Source organism: Amblyomma americanum, chromosome 10, assembly GCF_052857255.1.
Source record: "Amblyomma americanum isolate KBUSLIRL-KWMA chromosome 10, ASM5285725v1, whole genome shotgun sequence".
NCBI lineage: Eukaryota > Metazoa > Arthropoda > Arachnida > Ixodida > Ixodidae > Amblyomma > Amblyomma americanum.
Genome location: NC_135506.1, coordinates 13,724,885 through 13,740,005, shown reverse-complemented (window position 1 = coordinate 13,740,005; position 15,121 = coordinate 13,724,885). Strand labels below are relative to the sequence as shown.

Sequence of the window (15,121 nt, the reverse complement as noted above, 5' to 3'; positions counted from 1 at the left end):
TGTCAGTAGTTCAATTCAAAAAATAGATTTGTTCTCGTACCTCGCACAGCTCGAAGGACTTCATGCTGGATGCTTGCCTGCGGTTCTGCGTTGGCGGCAAAGGAACCCCGTGCCGGGCAGTCTTCGGCTTCGCCCTGTCTCCCTGTACATCGACTCATAAGGACGCAGACCCGCACACATTGCCATCGTTTCACATTGCAACACGAATCGGGCATCGCCAACACATTTTTGCTGCCAAACCTTTTTCTTCGTGTTAGCATAACAAAAAAAAACAAGAGGGTCGTTTCACTTGTTCTTAGTGTCCACGACTGCTAGCTTCCTGATATAGTTAGCACAACTCTAGTTCCGTTTCAATGCTTTCTTTGTGCGCTTTTGAACTGTCGCACTATTGGGACAGCTGCGGTCATTCACGGATGCATTCTCATTGGGTATCATTCAAGAAGGAAACATCACTCACTGTTTACCAGCGCGCGTCGCTAACGTTAGTATCTACAACGTAACCAATTAAACATTACACAGAGGCACACATTCCAACCATGGTTGATTAACGAGTATTGGGGATGTCTCGCAATGGCGCCTTGGTTAGATCTCTATAACCACTCACGCCTCATCAAGCTGAATCAGGAGTACTACATACCGTGCCGTGAAGCATGTGAAATGTTGTGGAAGCTAAAGCCGGCGTGAGCTAAACGGGTACTGAAAGGCCGTTCACGATTGGTGCACAGACATCGGTCAAGCATACCAATAGCCATCAGTAGTCAGCAACGGCAGGCGATAGCCAAAAGCAGATCACTCTACAGTGCCGGTAAACCACTGCAAATTGTCCTAACTCATCAACATAGCGAATGTACGCGCAACCAGCTGACCAGGCCAGTCTAGCTCCCTCATCCTCTAAGCGGGAAAGCGTAACGAAAGCCGAGAGGCAGGCAGTTGACTCACCGCTTGTGCCATCCTGAAGGCTCACTCGGTCGCTGCCACGAAAATCTCGAGTTTCAGCTCGTACCCGTTTCTGGATATCCAAGGAGCCGTTGCCCCAGGAAGACCGAAAATGGCTGCTGCGCCGCACAGAGAGGCTGCTTCTTCTTTGACTCGGGCTAAAGAACAGGTCTTTACTAACACGAGATTCAAATTCCATTTTCAAATTATAAGCACTTCTTTTCGTGCAATGCGCCATAATTACCAGACACTTCTTGCGAAATCGCCATGAGTACAAGCAGTTTTCTTTCTGAGGCTAGCCGAAAAAAGGACCCCGTTATGTCAGCGGCCTGTTTATGATGGTGATGGTGGTGGTGGTGGTGATGATGATGATGATGATGATGATGACCTCAGGCTTAATGGCACATACCCACGGTGGGGGATTGGCCAGGGTGCACTGCGGGATACAGCAGCCAGTTGCTGTTGTCCTCGTCGACGTTGTCGTCTCTGAAGCGGTGGCACTTACCAACGCTGAGGGATTGGCCAGGATTACGTGCAGATCCAAACAGGAGAAAATTCATCCAGACTTATCTCAAGCGGCTCATAAATGAAAATTGAGGAATCTGGGAAAACGAATAAAGATTTTCTTGCTGTTGACCTCAAGAAGATGAGGACTCGTACACACAGCGGGGAATTGGCCGCCAGTTAGGCTCGTGGCATGAAGGACACAGTGCACGTGCCACACATAGAAGAAGGAGACAAAGAAGAAGAGTAGATCCCTGCTGCAAGCAGCGCCGATGAAACCGCGACGCCCAGGCGACCCTGCGCCGAGGTTTTCCGCCACCTCTGCCCATCCCACCGGAGGCCAGGCGCAGTCGAAGCACGCTGTGGGAAGAGCTCGCGGCGGCACCGCTGCGCTTCCTCAGCTCGCTGCGCACGGACCGGGTGGGTCAGGAGCCTCGACGAGCAAGAAGTACTCTTTCGCCCACCCCTCCGGCAGCTCTGGCTGGGGACCGCTCCACGAAATAATGGGTCTTCCTGGAGGTCCGCATGGTAAGAAGTGCCAAGTCACCTCAGCCAAGTGAACCCCACGAGTTGCCGATATTGAATCTTCAAGATGAGCAGTAAAAATTGGTAGGGGTAGGGGGAATGAATACCTGATTTCACAGGTATTCATTCTTCAATTGGAGGAGATACTTAAGCTCCTCTTTACGGGCATGACGTGATATCTTTAGAGGGTTAATGCCCATAGACGCAGGCGGTTGAATTTCGAATCATACTAAGCGGCGAGTCATCATACTACTACCAGCGCAGTAACCTCTGCACTGGCAGGTGGCCATCTACCAAAATCCCAAACATTACAAAAAATCCCAAAGGACACCCAAAATTTTGGACGTAGGCCCACTAGAGAAATATTATAGGTTGAATGGATTAAGATAGGTTAGTGGGTCGATCAGTATAATTTCACATGACAATCCAATAGAAGGTACTCGAACATTCTAGAAGGTGTTCACTGATGCGGACCATATTAGGGCAATGGAACCGGTTCCAACCGGTGTTTTGGCGGGAAAACAGTGCTCAAGAACATTCGCCAATCACTGTAGACATCACAGCAGACAACTTAAATGCTATCTCATTCTCTTCTTTAAGAAGATGGCAAGGAGATGCCCAAATTATTGTTTTAATAATACCACTATATTTTACAGCGACTACTGTTGAGCTCACGTTCCTGGATTTCACGTCGTCGTCGTCACCTTAGTAGTAGTAGTAGTAGTAGTAGTAGTAGTAGTAGTAGTAGTAGTAGTGATAGTTTGTTGTAATCGTCGCCCTAAACGGTGGGTGCGTTGCAATGGGAACTACTCAAAGGGTGGTTCCCGTAGAAGGAAGTAGGTATGACTTGAGTGGAGGAATCCGTAACTGGTGGGTGGTTACCGTGGATGGAGGAGGGTATGGCGAGAGCGTATAATGGAGCAACTTAGTCGGTGATTGTCACGGGAACCAGCGAGTGGGTAGTTGCACTCTGAAAGAAGAAGTAGGAATGCCGTGAAAAGAAGAGGGTATGGCGAGAGCGCAGGGAGGCTTAGCCAGAGCGTGGTTACCACGTGAAGCATCCGGATGGCGGTTAGCGTGGAAGAAGAAGGGAGCGGCAATAGTGAAGGAATCTCCAACCAGAGGATGGTGTGGCAAGAGCCTACGAAGGCGCAGCCGGTGATGGTTACCACGGGAACCGTCAAGGGGCTACTCAGGGGGGTAGTCACTTTAGAAGGAGAAGGATGGTTACCATGGAAGGAGGGTACGGCGGGAGCGTAAGGCGCGACCAGTCGAACCACCCGGAGGGTAGTTGTATATCTGCCCTGTAAGGAAGAGGAAGGTTGCCGTGAAATGAGGGTATGTCGAGAGCGTAGGACGGCGCAACCGGAAGATGGTTACCACGAGAACCGTCAGGAAGGGGGTTACCATGGAATGAGGAGGACGCGGCGAAAGCGGAGGAATCTCTAGCCTAAATATGACTACCGTGGAAAGACGAGGGTTTGGCAAGAGCACAATGAAGTGCAACCGGAGGGTGATTATCCTAGACGGCGAAAGATGTAGCAAGAGCGTGAGGCGCTAGCGGAGGATGGTTGCTACGGGGACTGCCTTAAGGGTAGCTATTCTTGAAGGAGGAGGAGGGGTTACCGCGGAAGGAAGAGGGTATGACGAGAATGTAAGAATGTAGCACGGTCCATCAGCTGCAGCTGCTCCAAAACGCGCCAGCTGCGGAAAATGCCATCGGTGCCGCCGCGCGCCTATAGATAGTTGCGGACAGGACAAGACAGCTACTCGAAAAGCGAGTACCTGGGGAACACTAAAAACAACGCTCTAGAACTATAGAGACATGAGGTCACTCTCATATCCTCTACCTCAACGTATAGTAAAATATAAATACCTTAACAGCTGTCCCTGAATATGGCGTTACACAGTGGTAACAGTCCTATAAATTTCTTTCAGGTAAACTTCTTACTATAAAAACATTAGCGCGTCCATTCTGCATGTAGAAGAAAAGCGCAGGCACTTATTTATCAAACAATTTATAGCCGTATAATGATAAACTCACTCGCGCCATCCGATTTGTCGAGAGGCAAAAAGTCAGTGCTTCTCGCCCAACGCTCTATTAACAACCAAATACACATGCGTGTTCTCACTTTCTAGATAACGCAGGCAGGCCGATCCCTCCCCACTTAGAGGAGGAGGGGCGAAAGTCAAGCGGAAGCACACAAAGGAAGTCCCCACCAGCGAATGCGGTTGTCAGTGGCCGCCAAAAAGAAGGGAAATTATCACTCACGAAGACGACCGCAACGACTGAGCAGGAGGGTCCAGAGACGAAGCCGTCGGCCGAGGAGGAGCACACAGGGCCCGCTGGAAGATGCCGGCCCACCACAACGGAGCAGCCAGGCAAGGGAGAGAAAGGAGCAAAACGACAAAAAGGACAGGCTGCCGACGCGAACCACACCGGGACACAGTCCGCACGAGTGCCGCCTCCTGCTCGTGATGAGCATTTGGTTGCATCTTCTAACGAGAAGCATACAGCGTCGAAGAAAGGGGCCGCAAATGGTCGACACAAGACGGACCGATCCAAACAAACCGAAGCTGTCGGCGCCCAGAAGTCGGCCGAACCTCAGAATCCAGAAGCGCTCCGAGGACCGGCTGCAGTGCTTCCGGAACGGGACCCAGGAGACCAGGGCAGGCCGAACTCCAAGCAGGCTGAAAGAGCGAGGCCACGAGGTCAACATGAACAACGCAAAGCCTCCGAGAAGTCTAAAGCGACTTCGCGACAACCTTTCGTCGCTTCGAAGACCGCGCGCATGGGTGATGAGCCCCAGGCTGGAGGTGAGGAACCTGTGGGCAGTAAACGGGCTGGCAGACCTGGAAAGCCGCAGCGTGTGGAGCTCAGGCAACCGGAGAAGTTGCAGCTGTCGGGACAGGATGCCTCTCTGCCGCAGAGTCCTCCATTGAAGAATCGAGCCGAGAGCTTAGGTGCTGCAGGTGGGGGAAAGAGTGGCGCGGTGCCTGAAAGACCCCAGGTGAGGGCAGCGTGCTGAGACGCACTCCCGGGTTGCAGCGTGTCAAGAAATGTAATGCATTTCGAACTGAACCATATATTTCCGGTGTCTGTTTAATTATTTTTCCTGAAACGTTCGCAGGGGTCGTTGCATTATATTACTATCTTCGTAGCTGCTTAAACTTTCGGTTTTGTGGTTAAACCCCAAGTGTACACCAGGATACAACTTAAAAAAACAGCAGTTGCTAACACTAGGCCATTGTCCGCAGAGTATTGTATTACTCCGCTAGCCGATAAAAACCGTAAAGTAAATCGGCTTTTTAATGTTTCGCTTTATTAAAAGAGCCAGGCATCAAAATTCTAGAGCTTAAATTTTTTCCCACGTGATTAGTTGTTTAGGCGACAAGTGACGTCACCAGACCGCACAAATATCATTGTCTAGTGGGAAGTTACGTCATTAGACTGGAGCGTTTACATTGACTGGAGGGAAGTTACGTCACCAGATAGAAATTGACGTCACTTACGCTAAAAACATCTACTTCAAAACAAAATTAGATGTACATGTGAATTTTTTAAGCCTCGATATTGTTATTACTAGAGAGTTATCCGCCAAATTAATTATGCGTTTTGTGTGTCACGTGTATACCGTGGCAAACGAGGTACTCCGCAGTGTGGGACTGTTTTAAATACGACCTTTTTGTAGTACAGACAAGTTTCTGCATCGAAATGAGGCAATGGAAGCTTTTTGACCGGAAAAAAAAATCAACATCAAGGCGGAGCAACCACACGCTGTGGCCACTGAACCACACGAGTAAATCAGCCAGACGCTGCTGTGTTCTGCATTTCGTTCTGCGCCATCGCAGTTTATGAAAGTTTGTTAACTGCCACGCCTGCTCTCAGCTGGTCGAAAAGTGTCTTCGCCGGTGTAAGAAAACCGTTCTGCACCGATTCCTTCCAGTTTTCTTTCTTCCGACCTACGGCATTGGCGCAAGCCTGACAATAACTGAGGTACGGCGTAGCTTCAGCCAATGCGAACGGGGGGGAAACAAAAGTGACAATTGTCGCAGCGGTGGCCCAGTCGTTTGAGCATCGGCCTCGCATGCGGGAGGTGCGGGGTTCGATCCCCGGTGCCGCCGGGTGCCCACCGGTGATACAATGGTACAAGATATCCTCTGGTCTGGTGCTCGGCTTCTTTAGGGTGAAATGCTTGGGCAATGGGTCTTTGAACCCCCTTGAGAAGATGAAAAAAACCTTGTGCCATGCTGCTCTTTGGCCATAGATGTCCTTCGCCATAAAAATACATCATGATCAAAAGTGGGAATTGTTTTGATAATTTTAACATTTTTGTCACGCTAATACAGCTTGCCCATTTTTAGGAAACAGTTCTTCAAGCGCGTACACAACTTTTGTGATCGATATCAGACCACGTCTGCGATCAAGCTACGTTTTCCGCGCAGGCCCTTCCGATTCCATCGGACAGCAATTCGACAAATGTCACACCACCTGCTGGACGGCCCCGGGCTGCTCGATCTAGTGGCACCCTGATTCGCAAAGGAAGCAAGACTTCACGCAGGTCCACCATCTTCGCCACGACGGCCCTCATTTCGTACGGCCTGCACTCCTTCAAACTGGACAGAGTAAGCTCAGACGAGAATTGGAGGCTGAGATGCACTGCGGTCTTACAATCTGAGCGGTCATGTCGAAAAGTCGCCAAGACCGCCGCCTTTCGAAGCGCTCCAAAGCGGCTACTCGTCTCTCACGCACGCATCCCTGTATTTCAAAGGTCACTTGCAAGAGCTTCCCGCGCCATCCCTGGACTGCGCTGCGATAGCTCTGCCCCCCTTTTAAACGCGATAGTGTTCGAGCGGACATTCGAGGACAACCCGTGCGCGTTGTCCCACTAATTCAAGATTGGTCGGAAATTGTCGTGACGTCACTGCACAGTCAACCAATGAAAGCGAGATATGACGTCATACACTGGGAGCTGCGCAGCAGTCAGAGCGTGCGCAAAGCTTCCATTGCTCTGTGGTTGACGCGTACAGTCGTTTGAGGTATATACATGACGAGGCTGGGGGGGGGGGGGGGGGGGTAAAGGAGCTGTGAAGGAGCGCTTCTCAAAAAGAGACTCCGTGATGGGTGCGCGCGAACCGTAATAGTGCTTGTGGAGTTGCGAAGGAAGGTTGTGTGACTTCTAACGCTGTCGGGTCCAGGTTCCTAAGGGTTGGATAGCAGTTCGCAGTTGTTTCTTTCTGGCGACTGTGTATAGATGGGTGCATTAATGAAATAGTGGCCACCATGTTGGAGTCGAGGATGCGCGTTTATTAAATCCGCTTACTCCAGTCGGCTCCGGCATGCACTGTGGAAGTTATGTATACGATTCATCACGATGCCCTTGTGACGTCACGTGCAAGCCACGAAAGCGCAGCGAAATATATCCGGCTTGAGTGTGACGCCGTTCTCGCGGAAGTAAGCGAAGGCAGAAATTAGGAGCGAACCTTTCACCTCTACGCGATGCTGTGCTTAAGGTCTTCACGACCGAAGCGCCTACCTGTGGCAGCTTATAGTAATGTGATCGAACATTCGCAGCGCCCTCTGCGCAGCGCAGGAGGCATTTATGCATCTTGCGCTTGTAACAAAACATGTTACCCTATTTTGCTCCAGGCTTAGCGTTAATATCAAACGTTGTATTAGCAAACAAAAAAATTTTCAATATACTTTTGCACGCGAATACTAAAAAGTCTTCTGGTGGTGATGAAATTCCTTACGCTTTTCTGAAAATGCATGCAGGATAAGTAGTTAAATATAGTATATATATATATATATATATATATATATATATATATATATATATATATATATATATATATATATATATATATATATATATTTAAAAATAGGCTTTTCTAGCTTAATAGTGCTTTTTACGGCATAGGCATAGCGGCCGAACGCCATAGCCGCTATGCCTCTGCGACCTAGTCGCTAGGCAGTGAAAATGTAAACGTAGACGTTCACGTGACCAAGCGGCTAGAGACGTGGTTGTCGACTTTTGCGTAGTTGAGCATTTATGTGCCAGCAAAAAAGAAAAAAAAACTGGCAGTGCTTAACTTGGTTAACCCTGAAATTCAGCCAAAAGCAAGCACACCTGCTAAGCGTCTGAGACTCGTCCATGGCAGCTCCGCTCCACGACCGAGACAGCCGTTCTATGTTTACCCACACGACCATGTGGCTATGATGTGGTATCACATGGTCTTACAACACCCACATCGAATGTTCTCAAGGTCAAGGTCAACCCAAAGGTTACCGAATGTCAAAGGGCAGAAGTCAACTCAAGGTTAGAGGTCAACTAAAGTTCATAGGTCAAGGCTTCGGCGCCATAACTGTACCACATATGGTCATACACAGCTAACGTGGCTGGGCTGAAAGTCGTTCAGGGTCATTCTCCTGCCTACGCGACGACGGCTGTACCTTGCGTAGAGAAGCTTTACGCTTCAAAAAATCCAAACTATGACGACCCGCCATCTTTCATCTCTCACGTGCAATCTCGCGCAGGCGCATGACTCGCCGTCACACTCGCGGTACTGGCACTGGGTCACGCGCCCCGCCGTCTGCCTGGCTGTGGCCCTCGTCGTCATTCTGGTGGCCGCGGCGGTGCTGTCCAAGCAGCTGGGGCCTCCCACGAAGAGGGACGCAGCCAGCCTGTGCAAAACGCGCAGCTGTTCCCGCTACGCGGAGCTCATTCCGCTTAAGGTAAGCGCACTCCGCTTCGGGCGCCTGTCCTTCGCTGAATTCCTCTCTATCTTTCTTTCTTTCTTTTTCTTTCTTTCCTTCTTCCTTTCCTTCCTTCTGTTCACTTGCCTATTCGTCGCCTGTCTCTGATTCCGGCTTGACAGAGTTGCCACAGTCAGCCTGGTGCCATTACGGTCCTTTAGAAGTTATGATGTAGCGAACGAGATATGTCTGTCATTCCAAAGTACGTTGCGTCGTCTGCTGGCTCAAACAGCTGTTTGTTTAGTATATAGGTGATGCGGCGGCTGCGTTTTTATGGAGGAAAAACGCTAAGGCGCCCGTGTGCTGTGCGACGTCAGTGCACGTTAAAGATCCCCAGGTGGTCGAAATTATTCCGGAGCCCTCCACTACGGCACCTCTCTCTTCCTTTCTTCTTTCACTCCCTCTCATATCCCTTCCCTTACGGCGCGGTTCAGGTGTCCAACGATATATGAGACAGATACTGCGCCATTTCCTTTCCCCAAAAACCAATTATTAATTATTATTATTCCTTGCCCGCGCTAAAAATGAACTAGGAACACGAAACATTGGTGTGAATAGTGTTTGTTTCTTAGCTGTGAAGTGCCTGCGCGACGCGGTTGGCTAACGCTACAGCATTTGCTACGCGAATGTTAATAAAACTGCACAGACACCAGATTAGCAGGGTTTCGTTTTATTAATCGGGAATTCCAAGTCTGGTGCAATGCTTCTGGTGAACTTTAACAGGCGCAGAAAATAAAAACAGACAAAAGGGATGTTTATAGGACTGGCTTGTGTAGTATCCACATCCCTTCGTGAGGCATAATTCCTGCGACTTTATAATAATAATATTAATAATAATAATAATAATAATAATAGTCATGTTTACTTTCACCACTGAGTGCAGAGAAGCGAAAATAGGTGGCTGGAGAAAAAGCTGCTCTATCGGCAGCTTGACGGCGCTCCAGCCACCTTTACATGAGGAGCAATTGCGAGGCGTACATTGCACATCTGAAACACCATTGTTTTTTTGTTTTTTTTTTCACAGGCCTTTCTTGAATTACAAATTGCACTTGCAAAACTAAATGGAAAACGGAAGTAAAGGATTCATTGTTATACATGTGCACAACTGAAACACCATTGTTTTTTTGTTTTTTTTCACAGGCCTTTCTTGAATTACAAATTGCACTTGCAAAACTAAATGGAAAACGGAAGTAAAGGATTCATTGTTATACATGTGCACAACACAAAGATGGTGAAATAACACTGAAAGACTGAAACAGAGAGGGGAAAACGGACATGCAAAACAAAATCAGCATGGTTCACCCCACAAAAAGGTTGGCGATGTGTCTGCGTGGGATTGAAGTGACATCCACGCTCTGGTAGTTGAGATCGTTTAAAATGGATGGTAATGAATGTCTAATTCTTTCGGTGCCGCAGCCAGTACGCGAGAAGGGAACCAACCATCGTGGCTGGTGCTTTGCTGTTCACTTAATTGTTGGTTATTATTCTTTGTTATGCGCCATTTAGATCACCAACAGATTCACTGTAGTTGAACTTAAGAACTGCGAGGCAGAACTCTGGTTTGTATGTTGGAGACCCTCGCTTTTTTTACCTGCCGCGGTGTGGCTCAGTGGTTAGCGCGCTCGGCTACTGTTCCGGAGTACCCGAGTTCGAACCCAACCGCGGCGGCCGCGTTTCGATGGAGGCGAAATGCAAAGGCACCCGTGTGCTGTGCGATGACAGTAAACATTAAAGATTAAAGTTTTTTTTTTTGAAAGTAAATGGCGCAGTATCTGTCTCACATATCGGCGGACACCTGAACCGCGCCGTAAGGGAAGGGATAAAGTAGGAGGGACTGAGAGAAGAAAGGAAAAAAGACGTTCCGAGTGGAGGGCTCCGGAATAATTTCGACCACCTGGGGATCTTTAACGTGCACTCACATCGCACAATACACGGCCGCCTTTTGCGTTTCGCCTCCATCGAAACGCGGCCGCCGCAGTTGCGCTCAAACCCGAGTACTCCGGATCAGTAGCCGAGCGCCCTTACCACTAAGCCACCGCGGCGGGTTTAAAGATCTCCAGGTGATCGAAATTATTCCGGAGCCCTCCACTACGGCACCTCTTTCTTCCTTTCTTCTCTCGTTCTCTCCTTTATCCCTTCCCTTGCTGCGCGGTTCAGGTGTCCGCCGAGATAAGTGAAACCGATACTGCGCCATTTCCTTCCCCCCTCCAAAAAACTATTTCAATCACCTTCGCCTGTAGCGTTTAGCTTCGTTGATAAAACTGTCGCAAGTTCACGCACAGTTTTGGCGGTGTACATACAGGCGAAAAACCACGCGCATTTCGCGCAGGTTAACATGTCCGCGGATCCTTGCGAGGACTTTAGTGCGTTCGTCTGTTCGGCCTGGAAGCCGAACCACCGCCTGTCCAACTACATCCCGTCCAAAAAGGCCGACCTGCTCAACCACTGGCTCGACGGGCTCGAGGAGCTGCTCTTGAAAAGCTCGCCGAATGTCTCCGCTGCCAAGCACGCAGTGAGCATGTACCAAGCTTGCACCTCCCGCTCAGGCACCAGCGTCGCAGACCTCCAACAGTTCATGTCCAGTCTCGGAATCCCATGGCCCGATGTCCCAGAGCAGCCCGTCAGCCCACTGCGAGTATTGCTGAAGCTCGCGTACAACTTCCAGCTACCGCTCTGGTTCCGCATACGGACCCTGCGCCGAGAAGTCGGACGAGGCTGCCACCAGATCATTCACATCCAGGCCAGCGAGGTCGTGGCAACGTCTCTGGAAGACCACAGCAGGCTGACAAGTTCGGGAGTCTACGTCGCCTACTGGCGGCAGTTCTACGGAGCCTTGAGGCGAGACACTGCCGGCAAACCGCCAAGCAAAGATTCCATCGTTCGGACGGCCGAGGTGAACAGCTTCGTTCTCGAGACTCTCTTCGCGGCTGGTAACAACGGCACCAGCGACGGGCCCGCCTGCCTCTCCATTGGCTCCTTGGACACGTACACAAAGAACCTGTCTTCGTCGCAATGGAAGAGCGAGCTGTTAGCCGTCTTGCGGTTCGCGAAGATCACAGACGAAGATAAGGTCAGCGTGAGCAGCTTGTCCATCCTCACAGCCATCGGCACTGTTTTTGCCGCCTACACCAGCCGCGAAATCATGGAGCACCTGGGTTGGAGCGTTGCGCAGATTTTCGGGCCTCTCGCCGACTCCGAACTCCTGGCCGCCAAGTACGACCCTGGAGCAGCCCCGGTACTAACCTCCCACACCTGCGCCGCTGAAGTTGAAGCAACTTTTCTGGGTGTGGGTGCAACGATCCATCTAACCAGGTACCTGGACCAAGGATCCGAAGAAGACGTCATGGCAGTTCTGGGTAACATCGCAGTGACGGCCGATGCCATGGTCCGGGACGCGGTGTGGCTTGACGATGACACAAAGGCTACGGCTCGCGATAAGATCAGGAGCGTGAGGACGGTGCTGTGGAAGCCTTCGTGGTTACTGAAACAAGTGAGGGTTCTCGACCGGATCTTCTCAGGCTTTCCAGGGGGCAAGACGTCCATATTTTCGTACAAGGAGCGTTCGGCTCTCGGAATCGCTGCCCTGGAAGAAAGTGGTCCCGAAGAACTCGAAGAACTCCTCGCCATACCCTCTAGCACGTCCGTGAACCTGCTGGACTACGACCACGCGCTAAACGAGCTCACGGTGTCGGCGAGCGCAATTCAAGAGCCGCTGTTCGCCGCCGACGGTACTGAGACCATGTCGTACGCGGGACTCGGATTCTTGTTCGCTCAGCAGCTGGTGCGCTCCGTAGACAAGCTGGGACGTAGAGTGATGCCGGACGGCAGCTTCACGCCCGAAGGCGTGGAACTTAGTAACGACTCTTCCACATTCGCGGGCACCTTTAACGCTGCTCTTGACCGCCGGACCGCCTGTCGCAATCTGGACTACGATGACCTGTTCCCGGACGGCGTTGCCTTGGAGGTAACCTACGCGGCGCTCGAGAAGGTCATCGCCGCCAAAGGCGAGAGCCCGCTAATAGTGCGGGAGTTCACCGACCAGCAGATCTTCTTCATGGCGCTCTGCTACTTCATGTGCACGAGGCGAGGAGTTAAGAGTCGCTCGCTCGGAGACTGCAACAAAGCGGTGTCCAACTTCGCGCCTTTCGCCCGCGCCTTCAACTGCAACGCGGGGGCCAAGATGGACCCGGAATACAAGTGTTCGTTTTTCTGACAAAGTGGCAGAGCGCGCGCGTTTGTGTAACTTGTGCGAGGCAGAGGCGGTGGTACTGGAAACGCAGTGTTGGTGTTTATCTCAAGCATCAATACTCAAATTGTGTGCGCTTGCAGGGAACTTATTTCTACGTATCAATGGGCCACGATTCAGATATATTTAGCCGTAACGCATCAATCCGCCGAGCTTATCTTAGAGCGGCAATGATATGTCGAAAGTAACCTGCATGCCGTGACTTTTCGAAGAACTCTGCGAAAGCCGTTCTCAGTGCAGCTCATAGTTTGATGCTCTGCAGGAGTTTGAGCGCACGCCAACGAAGCGGCAGTAAAAGAGTGAACGGATTTTCAATATGAATTTCGCGGTTTTCAAATGACTCTCTTACCGAAGCGTCCGACCTGTGTACTCCTCGGTGCTTTGGCACACTGAGTTACACTCCTCCAGGCTTTCCCAGCAGTCATTGCAAAAAAGGGAAGCATAGAGGGATGGTTTTTGTTATTTTAACCTTTGTGGTGTTTATAAATGGGAAACTAGTAGCCTAATAACTTTTCGCCCGAAAGATAACTGATTTTAAGTAGAAAACACAACCAAATGATGCCAGAAGAATCCAAGCCTACGACCTCTGCATCTCGCGTGCGGTGCTGTGCCAACTAAGCTGCATGGCAGATGAACCTTCTACTTTCGGGTATACATTTGTGTTGCGTGTAGCCTCACCTTCAGCGTGTTCACCAGCGCCACCTTCCGTCATAACGGTGGACGTGGAACGTGGAGGTGCGGCGTCTTTCATAGCCCCGTATGCGCCGCTTTGGTACCTTAAATCCACATACCATAACACGCCGCCGCGGTGGCTCATTGGTTATACACTCTTAAAAAAAGTAAAAGGGTATTACGTGCAGCAGTTAATAAATCTGACTTCATTTTACTTCTTTTTACTAAGTTTTTACTACCCTCTTCAAGGTATATCTAATAAAAGTAGCCCTTGCTACCTTTTTACTAACTAAATGGTCGCTAGTTACTACCTAGTTAGTAACCATTCCTTTAACCCCAAAAATAAAGTCAAAGAATATGACACAGACTGTCGTGTGAATAAATTGGTTTAATAATAATAATTGGTTTTGGGGGAAGGAAATGCCGCAGTCTGTCTCATATATCGGCGGACACCTGAACCGCGCCGTAAGGGAAGTGATAAAGTAGGGAGTTAAAGAAGAAAGGAAGAAAGAGGTGCCGTAGTGGAGGGCTCCAGAATAATTTCGACCACCTGGGGATCTTTAACGTGCACTGACATCGCACAGCACACGGATGCCTTAGCGTTTTGCCTCCATAAATTGGCTTTGTAATTAAACATTTCGGCAGGGGAGTGCGATTAGGTAGACTAAGCTGTTTCTACAATCTCAACTTCATAATTAACGCTGGTATCTTAGCTTAACGGGCAGGAGCCACTAGCCCGTAACAAGATTTACCTGTGCACGCGCAGTGCGCGTTTGTGACCTTTCTGATTTGTGATTTTCTTGTATTCTGAACCTTTGTGTGCGCCCGGTAAGGTTGTTCGATGTCATCACCTCGCATAATTTGTACATGTAACGCGCAATAAGCCTAAACCCTAGTGTGTGATTTGCGGCCAGCACACTCGGATAGCTCTGGCAGGGTTAGAGAATTAGTCAAATTGACTATGTAGCTTTTTTTATTTTTCCAATATGCACAAATTTTACAAGCCACACCAGCACACCGTACGGAGAACTTAGCACATATGTGAAGTTTCTATTCATTTTCTTAGTAAATACTAGTAGCTTCTCGTTACTAACTGTGGGTAGCAGCCGTTACTAACTCAATGGGTTAGTAACTGTTAGTTTCCTGTTACTAGCTGCAGTTACTAACAGTAAAATATGTGACAACCAGTTACTACCCCAAAGTTAGTATTACTACCTTTTTTTCTAAGAGTACGAGGCCTGTTAGGAAAGTATCACCCTAATCACGCTCAAATTAGTCTCCTTGGGACTCCATACACTTCTCCCAGCGGTGCTGCCATTGTTGGAAGCATTCCGAGAAGTCATCTTTCAGAATGGAGTTTAGCTCAGCGGTCGTTGCAGCTATAATGCAGTCTCTTGTCTGAAATCGCGCTCCTTTCAATGGCCTCTCGATTTTGGGAAACAGCCAGAAGTCGCAGGGGGCCATATCAGGAGTGTAAGGAG

General features: G+C 49.7%; 3 protein-coding genes across 3 annotated transcripts in view; all 3 read left to right on the top strand.

Moving 5' to 3' along the window:
• The window catches only part of RpL29 (ribosomal protein L29), a 505,950-nt gene that overhangs the window by 367,221 nt on the left and 123,608 nt on the right, over positions 1-15,121 (top strand). The gene's annotated exons all lie outside the window — the stretch shown is intronic.
• LOC144107433 (uncharacterized) lies at positions 1,873-4,994 on the top strand. The gene is made up of 2 exons (XM_077640425.1): positions 1,873-1,968; positions 4,105-4,994. The coding sequence occupies exons 1-2, from the start codon at positions 1,944-1,946 to the stop codon at positions 4,992-4,994; spliced, it is 915 nt and encodes a 304-aa protein (XP_077496551.1). The 5' UTR covers positions 1,873-1,943.
• LOC144106886 (endothelin-converting enzyme 2-like) lies at positions 8,645-13,184 on the top strand. Its single transcript, XM_077639833.1, has 2 exons — positions 8,645-8,701; positions 11,052-13,184. The coding sequence occupies exon 2, from the start codon at positions 11,058-11,060 to the stop codon at positions 12,933-12,935; it is 1,878 nt and encodes a 625-aa protein (XP_077495959.1). The 5' UTR covers positions 8,645-8,701; positions 11,052-11,057; the 3' UTR covers positions 12,936-13,184.

Coding starts and splice junctions, on each gene's coding strand:
- LOC144107433 (XM_077640425.1), top strand. CDS start 1,944: ATGGGTCTTCCTGGAGGTCCGCATG. Junction 1,969..4,104: donor TCTTCCTGGAGGTCCGCATG/GTAAGAAGTGCC, acceptor CTCACTTTCTAG/ATAACGCAGGCAGGCCGATC.
- LOC144106886 (XM_077639833.1), top strand. CDS start 11,058: ATGTCCGCGGATCCTTGCGAGGACTTTAGTGCGTTCGTCTGTTCGGCC.